Here is a 10,237-nt window from a genome sequence, read left to right on the forward strand (position 1 = left end):
ATAGGAGAGTGGACCCTCGCCAGTTTGTAATGAGTTACGAAGTGGCAGTAGCAGCGGCAGGGGGGACGAATACAATATGGCAAAATCCTTCATCATCATAGCATGAGACATCACCCAAAGCTAGTACAACAACCTTCCCCCAGGTTCGATAGACTCCTAGGGCAGTCTGCATGAAAAACTGTGCAACCACTTCAAAGCTGTAAGCTCCTCAGCAAACAACCCAATGGAACTGTTCGCTTGCACTCAAGCCGAGCGAGAACCTCTATGGGATTTCTGGCGGAGGTTCATTCAACTCAGAGCCATAACCCTAGATATAACAGACGATACAATGATCCTCGTAGTAGTCAATGGGGTAAGGCCAGGGTTGTGCTCCTCTAGGCTCGCTAGAAAGCCACCGAAAACCATCACAGAACTACATGAAGTCATGGAGAAGTACATCAGATCAGACACAGTACATCGCACAAAAACTAACGCCCTCTGACCTCAGGTGCTCCCACCCCCGAGGCCACCATAGCACAATCAATACCCTTGCACTGAGGCAATCAACGTGAATGCAATAGAATCTACACCTTCGCAACAGCAAAGACAGCAATAGAATCAAAGACCTCAATCAACCCCTGCTGCCTGTTAGAATGACAACAGAACCAACGTGCAGAACAGACCCAACCAAAGAGACCCAATGAAGGTTTATTGACACTTTTGTGGTCTAGGAAAGGGACACATGACCAAACAATGCGCTTGTTTTATGAAGGGAAAAGAATACCAAGAGGCCTAGCAAGCTGTGGCCTTAGGCTAGCCAAAGGCTATCGACTACACAAGAAGACAGCCAACCCCCGCAGCCAGCACATACCATTACACACCTATAAACTATGACATACCCTTGCAACAACACCCCCAACAATACCAAACCTTCACAAGCTACGACCCTCCTTACCACCACTACAGCACCTACAACAACCCCCAACCATCTTACAACTAGAACAATTGTTCCAACAACCATCCATACAAAGTCACCCACCCACCCACTCCGCCACAAATGCAACCTTAGCATCTAGCCTTACCACTGCCACCCCCACCACCTCCAACCTAGCCATAGCAATAGCAAGTAAAAATAGAGCCCACAAACCAGACCAACCAAACCACAATAAATAATCCAATCGCAACCTTCGGCGTGATACTCGTAATCACTAGAGGATCCAATGAGGATCATGGCAACAAGGGGCAATGCAAAGAGCTTATGAGGTGGGTGCACCACCTTGCTACCGAAGGACCCCACAAGAATTCGCAATGGTCTCACATCCCAATAACCTTTGACAGCTCAGACCTCAAACTGAAAGATTACCCTCACACTAACGCGATGGTCATCAAGACAAACCTAGCCAGTTGGGCAGTAACAAGAATCCTAGTCGATACAGGCAACTCCGCCGACATCCTATTCGCATCAACCTTCGACAACATGAAGCTCAACAAAATCTCTTACAACCAGCAGGATGCCCGTTATACGGGTTCGGAGGCAAGCAAGTGAAGGCCATAGGCAAAATCACACTGCTGGTAACCTTCGGTGATCAGTACAACAACAGAACAGAACACATAACCTTCGATGTGGTTGACATGCTCCACAACTACAATGCAATATTTGGTCGAGGGGTCACAAACGTATTCAGTGCAGTCCTTCACCTGGGTTATCTCAGCATGAAGCTCCCTCCACCTAAGGTGTCATCGCCGTATACGGCGATCATGAGCTCGCCAAAATAGCAGAAGAAACAGCTACACCAGGATAGAAAAATGTGCACAACCTTGACAAACAAAAGCCAAAAGAGAAGGAACCCTCGTCAGATGAACCAAAACAGCAAGCCCGAGCGATGCCAGCAAAAGAAATCAAGAGAGTTACACTATTTGAGGTTAACACCAGCAAGTAGGTCATCATCTCCACTAAACTGGACAGCAAAATTGAAAGCAATCTCATTCAGTTCCTACGCGACAACAATGACATCTTCACCTAGTCCGCTGAAGACCTGCGAGGGGTCAATAGATCAATTATTGAACACATCTTGGACGTGAACAAAAACCACGCCCCGGTCAAACAAAAACTCTGCAAAAATGTCTGAAGAAAGAAAACAAGCAGCCAAGGCGGAGGTCCAGCACCTGCTCGATGCGGGGGTCATCCGGCCAGTCAAATACCCAACTTGGTTATCAAACATCGTGCTAGTCAAAAAGAAAAATGGCAAGTGGAGAATGTGCGTCGATTTCACGAGCCTGAACAAAGCATGCCCAAAAGATGATTTTCCTCTGCCATGAATCAGTACCCTCGTAGACTCAGCAGCTGTCTGTGAGCTCCTATCACTTCTTGATTGTTTCTTAGGCTATCAATAGATCTAGATGAACCAAGAAGACAAGGAAAAGACAAGTTTCATCACACCCTTTGGAACATACTGCTTTAGAAGCATGGCAGAGGGGCTTTGGAATGTAGGGTCAACCTTTGCCCGCATGACCGCCAAAGTGTTCAAAGAGGACAAAGCAATCTTTGCATATGTGGACGACATTATCATGTAGAGCAAGCTCAAACAAAATCACATCAAAGACCTTGAAAGAGCATTCACCAACCTCCGCAACGCAGGTGTCAGTGTTTCGGACCGGTGGGCCCTCAACCAACTAGTAAATTTGTACTGCGTGTTCCCAATCCCGAATGGTGATGCAAAGAGACACAAGGTTTATACTAGTTCGGGTAATGAGCACCCTATGTCCAGTTTGAGAGATCGATCTTGTATTCCTTGCACTGAAGTGCTCATAGTAGGGGGTTACAAGCAGGGCGAGAGAGGGAGCTAGTCCCAGGTCTCTACGTGGAGCGGTGTGGATTGCTTGAGATGTTGATCTCAGATAGCGGGGAAGCTCGAGCATTCATCTGTGTGTTCATGCGTGAGTTCGTTGCGTGGGCATAGGCCTAATCATCCGTCTCCCCCCTTAGAAACGGCCCTGGTCCCTCCCTTTTATAGTTGAAGGGGGGGACAAGGGTGATACATGCGCTAGCTACACGGCGTCGTGCGAATGGAGGCGGCATGTCCGAGCCCTATAGCCTGTTACTGTGGCAGTGTGGGCGACGGAGTGGTCTCATCCTTGAAGTACTGGGGCGACGCACCGGTCACATCTGATCCTATGCGTCGTGGGAGCTCTAGTGTTACCTTGAAGTGGGCGTGGCAGTCGGCGTGTGGGTCACTGTGTGTTGACTGCATGAGAAGCCGAGGCTAAGTTGGTGCCGAGGCCGAGCCCTCGCGGGGGTCTCGGCAGACGTGAATCCCGAGGTTGCTGAGACCCTAATGTAAATTGCCGAGGCTTGGACGGAATAATTGGTCTTGTACGCTGATTCCGAGGCTATGGTGACCCGGACTAGACTCCCCATGCCGCTTTGTCTCCGAGGTGGGGGTTACATGGCACAGTGTAGTGCAGACGCTGATCGTGGGCACAGCACCAGAACACAGTGGCCGGTAATCCCAGCCGCGCCCTATCCTGGTCAGTATGGCATTGATGTGACTTCTTGTCCCGTCGACCACTCCGCGGTGCTGAGCCATCATCCGACTGAGATTGTGGGAGTGGTTGATGCATTAATGGGATGTGACGCTCTGTCGGGGAGCCCGGTCGAGGCAAAAGCGACGGGTTATTGCTGAGCCAGCCTCGAGCGATACGGAGAATCGCTGTATCATTCGAGGCTTTACGCGTGGGGCCTTGGGCGAGATGGAGAATTGGTTCCTCGTCGAGGCCTCCTGCGCAAGGCCTCTCACGAGGCGGAGACTTGGTAGGCCATCGAGGCCTCCCGTGCGAGGCCATGTGCAAGGCGGAGAGCCAGGGGGATCGGAAAATGCCAGAGGTCAACCGATGGTTTACCTTTTGGCTTTGTCTTTGATAGGGCTTAAGGGATTCATTTGGTAAACGTTCAGGGTACCCCATTTTATGGTACCCGACAGTAGCCCCCGAGCCTCAGGTAGAGCGTGAGCGCTCTTCTTGAGGTTTTGATGAGGCATGACTTGCGGCAGCAACTAGCGGACTAGTGTTTCATACTTCAAGGCTTCGGTGGGTGTGCACGAGTGCACCCACCGGGTGTAGCCCCCGAGGCCCTAGGGGAGTGGATTCATTCCTCCAGGGTCTTTTTCTCACGTTGACCAAGGGATGCTATCGTATTTACCGAGCCCACAAGTGCAAGTTTGGGCCGCGGGGTCTCGGCAAGATCACAGAAAGAACCCCCGAGCCTCTACACAGAGCGAGAGGGCAATCAGGAGTCCTCCTGACTTTTTGTGTGACCCTCGCGCTTCCTTTTCGCTCGGAAGGAGGGGTGGAATATGCCAGGCTACCCTTAGTGGGCGCGAGCGATGACACTTCCGGTGAGCTGTTATCGGGTAAGTCCGAGTGGAGGCCCGTGCCCCGTTCGCTAGGGGTCAGCTAGCGGTCTAGAGACGCACTCCAAGAGTACCAGAGGGTTTCTCTAGTGGGTGCTGGGGCTGTTCGCTGGGCCCCGATGGCTCGGTGCATCCCTACGATGGGATCCCATTCGGAGACCTCCCTACCGGTCTCGGACACAACTTAGGGCATCCCAAGCATTTTGCTTGCTTGGGCCTTGGCCCCGTATGGGCTCGCCCATAGTCGTCCCTGACTCTGTTGCCCTAGGGCGGCTATCGAAACCATTAGGGGCCCAGCCTTCGAACCCCTGGACCATAACAGGCTTGATGCCCTTTATTGTGTTTTCTCAAGTTTTCAATTGTGGGCTTGGGTCGCTTGTCTTTGTCTTGGGTGCAGGTGGAGCCCCCGAGCCTCCGCACGGAGCGAGAGGGCGGTCAGGGGTCCCCTCGACTTTTTTGTTCGATCCTCGCACATCCTTTTCGTTCGAACAGAGGGGTTTTTTGCCGAGCCCACTCGTGTGCGAGCCTGGGTCGCTGGGTCTTGGCAAAATTGCAGGGAGAGCCCCCGAGCCTCTGCACGGAGCAAGAGGGCGATCAAGAGTTCCCCTAGATTTTTGTACGCCCCTCACGCATGAGGGTTTGTTTGCTGAGCCCCCCTCGGGTGCGAGCCTAGGTCGCGGGGTCTCGGCATATCTATAGGAAGAGCTCCCTAGCCTCTTCACGGAGCGAGAGGGCCGTCAGGAGTTCCCCTGGCTTTTTGAACGACCCTCGCACGTCCTTTTCACTCGGAAGGAGGGGTTGTTTTGCCGAGCCCCCTCGAATGCGAGCCTGGGTCGCTGGGTCTCGGCAAGGTTGTAGGAAGAGCCCCTTAGCCTTTGCATGGAGCAAGAGGGCCGTCGGGGGTTCCCCTGGCTTTTCGCACGACCCTCGCGCTTCCTTTTCATTTGGAAGGAGGGGTGGAATATGCCAAGCTACCCTCGATGGGCATGAGCGGTGGCACTTCCAGTGAGCTGTTATCGGGTGAGTCCGAGTGGAGGCCCGTGCCCCGTTCGCTAGGGGTTGGCTAGCAGTCCAGAGACGCACTCCAAGAGTACTAGAGGGTTTCTCTAGTGGGTGCCAGGGCCATTTGCTGGGCCCCGGTGGCTCAGTGCCTCCCTACAGTGGGATCCCATTCGAAGACCTCCCTCCTAGTCTCGGACACGACTTAGGGCGTCCCAAGCATTTTGCTTGCTTGGGCCTTAGCCCCGTGTGGGCTCGCCCATGGTCGTCCCTGACTCTGTTGCCCTAGGGCGGCTGTCAAAACCCCTAGGGGCCCAGCCTTTGAACCCCTAGACCGTAATGGTCTCGGCACCTAGTTCCTTCATCTGAAAGGAATAGGGTGGGGGGATATCTCCCCCATCGACTCGACAACGGCTGGCATGCCTTTTGAGGCAATTTTCTCGGGGAGGCAGAACGACGCCTACTGCTGCAGCGGTCGGACGCGACATGGTGTCAGCAGATGGGACATAACTGTTCCCGTGATTAATGAGGAAAAGGTGGGCACGTGGGCGGTAAAATCGGATCGGGATTAACCATGCTGGATCTGAGGGAAACTTCCCTGATTTTGTTGCCAGTCTGTTTCGCCTTCATCCTGCATAAATACGCAATGAGCCTCACCCCTCCCCTCCTTACCTTGCCTGCATTAGCTTTGCCACCTTCGAGCCGTCGCTAGAGCAGAGAGCCCCAGGAGGAAGAAGGGAGAGAGGCGAGGCGGAGAGGGAGAGGGAGAGAGGGACTCACCACCATAGTTGAACCCTCCACCGCACTCATGGCTGGCGACATTGTTGTCATTGAGGTGGACCCTTGGGGTCCATCCGACATCACCGTGGAGATGCTTCAGTCGCTCGTCGACGGCGGGCTTCTTCGTCCGGTTACCGACCCCAACAAGCCGGAGTGGATTGCTCCGTCGGGTGAGCCGGAGCTGAGGCCTCGCGACGGTTATGTCGTGAGCTTCATGTCTTTTCACGAGCGTGGCCTCGGCCTTCTAGTGGACCGGTTCATGCGGGCACTCCCGCACTACTATGGCGTGGAGCTCCACAACTTCAACCCCAATTCCATCGCGCAGGCGGCCATCTTCATTGCTGTCTGCGAGGGGTATCTGGGGATTGCTCCCCATTGGGAGCTGTGGCTCCACCTCTTCCGGGCGGGGCACACCACCAAGCCGACGGGTACGTTGGGCACGAGGAAGGTGGTGAGGGCTGGCAGCTACACTCTCCAAGTGCGCCAGGACCATCAGCACCTCTACATATCGGCCCAGCTCGCATCAACCAATCGCCGATGGTACACGAGCTAGTTCTATCTTCGCAATGACGACGGTGGACTTCCCCACTACACTGGGTAGATCATGGGGAGCTGCCCGAAGAGGTGGAAGTATGGCGTCCCGAGGAAGGATCAGCCCAAGCTGCAGCCACTCCTGGAGGGGCTGGAGAGGCTACGAGACCACAGCCTTACTGCGGCTGTGGTCGTGGCCGCCTTCCACCGCCGGAGGGTGCTGCCGTTGATGGCTCGGTGGCAACGCCTGTTCGAGATGAGGCCGGATGACCCAATCGAGGGCATCCAAATGTCTGCCTCCGCCCTTTCCGAAGAGGAAATTCTTCGCCGGGTGAGGGAGACGGTGGAGGCGAAGCTGAGGGGCGGTGGTCTGACCCCCTTCGCGATGCGCCCGTCGCGGGGGTTCCTCTCGCTGGTAAGTCACGTGCTGCTGCAGCCCCCGAGGCCTCCCCGTTTCTCATTGTTTCTTGTTCCCTTATCTGTGTTCGCCGTTCCTACAGGGGATGAGGGACGTGCGAGCCTCCTCGCCGCCCGTTCCCGAGGACGTGAGGCGGCGGGTGGTCAACCGGGCGCACACCGAGGTGTAGAAAAGGCGGAAGGACGCCAAGGTGGCGAAGAGCATGAAGAAGATCCTTGTGCGCGAGGAACTGGATAAGCGCTACCGGCAACAAAGGAAGGACGGTCTCCCGTTGGAGGAGTCCCCGTCGCCGTCGCTATCGACGGATGCCTCGGACGGAGATGACGAGGGTGAGATGGGGCGGGGTCCCCTGGACCATCTCCCTGACATCAGGGAGACGGTGCCCGGGGTGTCGGCAAGTAGCCAAGCGCTCCTAGGGGGGGAGGAGGAGCCACCCCAGGGTCAGCAATCGCCCGCCTCGAGGCTGAGGCCGACACGCCCAAGGCGCGGGCGCTGGGAAAGCGTGCTGTTAGCCCGGTGGGCTCAATGGCAGTGGTGGAGCAGGTGGCGGCGGGGGCGACGCAACTGCCTCCGTAGAGGAACGAGGGGCGCCGGGGTCCATCGAGGACCGGCTGGCGCCGACGGATACAGATGTCGTGCCTCTGCCGCCGCCACCGCCTTTGCAGATGAGGGTCGCCGTGCCGAAGCGGTTGCAGCCCCGATCGAGGTAAGCGTATTTTTGGTGGAACCACAGCATTTTCCGTTCATTCTTTTGTCTCGTGCTGACCCTGTAAGTGTTTTGTCCTTAGCCAGAAGCGACCTGTGGAGGTTCCTACCTTGGCGCCCCTTAAGGCGCTTAAGGTGAACCCTGGCTCCACCACCCACTGGGTGGCGGAGGCGCAAGCCACCCTACAACGTGGCGCGGCATCAGTGAGGGCTGACCCGAAGGAGCTGGCCACCCAAGGAGGGGCTGCCGAGGTAGCCCCAACACAGATGGGGGAGGGAGCGCCTCTGCCCCGTGAGGGCGAGGCCCGTGAGTCGGATGGGGCCAAGGTGCCCTCGGTTGCTGAGGCCACCGAGATCGGGGCCCCGAGGGTCTCCGAGGCCGAGGCGACGGAGGCCGAGGTGCCAAGGACCGCCGAGGCTGCAGCGGTGGGAGTCGGAGCCCCCGCGACCACCGAGGCCACGATGGCAGAGGCCGGAGCCCCCGGAACCACCGAGGCCGACGTGATTGCTTCGAGGCTGTCGGCCCAAGAAGTGGAGATGAAGGCGGCAGAGGCCTCGGTGGCACCCTTGGTTCAAGGCCCGCCGTCATTGCGGGAGAGCGCCCGGGAGGTGGAGGTCCATCCGATCTCCTCCGACGATACTTCCCGGGCACAGGAGGTGGTCGACGCCGAGGTGGCCGGTGCCATGGAATAGCCGGTTCCGACCCCGGGCGAGGGAAGCTCGGCCCTCGCATGGGTACGACCCGAGCCCGCTGGTGGGATCACACACGTGCCCTGTGGCTGAGCCGGGACTACCCTGAGGCAGAGCCTTTGTTCGCCCTCGAGGACATGGCCAAGGGCGGGCGCTGGGACACCTTCGAGCAATACCGCCAGCTGACAGAGCGGTCATTGCAGACGACGCTGTCCGTGGTGGATGACGATCTGCCCAAAGTTGCCCAGGTTCGCGCTTTCTTTTCTCATGCGGTGTCATCTTTTTCCAAGTTTTCTCGTAGTGAATGACCCCTGTTCTGCTCGCCCAGGAGCTCGAGACCCGGTCCCTTAGGAAGTCGGTCTTTCTCTGGCGGGAGAGGGACGTCTGGGACCAGCTTCAGCAACAGAAGGGCCTTCTTGCCGGTGCCAATGAGCTCCTGTCGGTGCGGAGCGCAGAGGTGGAGGACCTCCGCCTTCGTTGTGCCGATGCAAAGGTCGAGGCAGCCACGGCCCAGGAGCTGGTCGCCCCTCTAGTGGCGTGGGTCAAGGAGTTGGAGGAGGAGCTAACCCGCGTGGCCGGTGATCAGGATGCCTTCAGGTCCCGGGCTGAAGAAGCCATGGCCTCGGGCAAGGTCCTTGCTGGGCAGCTAGGGGTGGAGCAGAGTGCACACCAGCTGACGAAAGGCACCTTGGATGAGGCCCTTAAGGTGGCTGACGCCTCCCGGACTGAGGCTGTGGTCTAGAGAAGGAAGGCCGAGGGTGAGTCTTGTTCCCTTTATTTAGTTTGTTTTCCTTGTATTTGGCCCCTAACTCCCTGGTGTGATGCAGAGCTGGGGAATGAGGCTTCCAGGGCAGCCGAGGCTACTCAGGTCGAGGCCCAGCACCTGAAGGAGAAGGCCGAGGCTTCCTGAGTCGAGGCCCAGTGTTGGAAGGAGAAAGCCGAGGCCTCTCGGGTCGAGGCCCGTCACTAGGAGCAGAAGGCCAAGGGTGAGTCCCATTGGTTTCCATCCCTATTTGGCTTGTTTTCCTTTGCGCTCAACCCCATTCTGTTTCCTGTGGCACAGAGTTGGAGGCGAAGGTCACCCGGGCAGCCGAGGCCTCCGTCGCGATGCTCGAGACCGAGATCAGGGAGCACGACGCACTGAAAGGTGCCGCCCGTACCGCCTGCAAGGCCCTAGAGGTCGAGGGGGTTTAGTCAGGCAGCTCCCTTGGGAGCCGTCTAATCGCGTTGAGTGGCCAAGTGCGCGAGCGGCTCCAAGGAGCGCTGCACACGGGTGTCAAGCGCGCGCTGGCCGTCATCGTCTCGCACTACATTGCGTTGACCTCTAGGCCATCAGCGATGGCTACATCCTGCCCGATGATGACGAGGAGGCCGACGAGGCAGTCGCAAAGCTGATAGAGGTGGCGGAGGGCCCCGGCACGGCGCTGGCCAAGCTGTTCGAAGAGGAGGTGGTCCCTCCCCTGCCGTCCACCGACGCTGGAGGCCCTGAGCCTTGACCTGGGCCCAAGAGGCCATGTAAATAGAATAGGGATTAACTTTGTATCGTAACGCTTATGGCCGTCGAGGCCTTTTTTAAAGTACTTGTGCTTCTTAATCGTTTTTCTTGTATTTCTGAGCCTCTGCCCTCTGTTGTCTCTAATCAGATGTCTTTTGCAAAAAACCTCTTTGGAACCTAAGCCGCCCCTTGGGAGAAAGGTGGTGAGGGAGTGCCGTAGCCTAGAGGCAT

At 56.8% G+C, this 10,237-nt stretch overlaps 1 protein-coding gene across 1 annotated transcript; it reads left to right on the top strand.

Annotated features, from left to right (window-relative positions):
- The first annotated feature begins 7,318 nt into the window (after nt 1-7,318).
- On the top strand, nt 7,319-8,514 carry LOC136507355 (uncharacterized). The gene is made up of 4 exons (XM_066502109.1): nt 7,319-7,514; nt 7,660-7,822; nt 7,905-8,391; nt 8,476-8,514. Exons 1-4 carry the CDS (start codon nt 7,319-7,321, stop codon nt 8,512-8,514), a joined length of 885 nt encoding a protein of 294 aa, XP_066358206.1.
- The last annotated feature ends 1,723 nt before the right edge of the window (nt 8,515-10,237 follow it).

The sequence above is a fragment of the Miscanthus floridulus genome, chromosome 15, assembly GCF_019320115.1.
Source record: "Miscanthus floridulus cultivar M001 chromosome 15, ASM1932011v1, whole genome shotgun sequence".
Taxonomy (NCBI): domain Eukaryota; kingdom Viridiplantae; phylum Streptophyta; class Magnoliopsida; order Poales; family Poaceae; genus Miscanthus; species Miscanthus floridulus.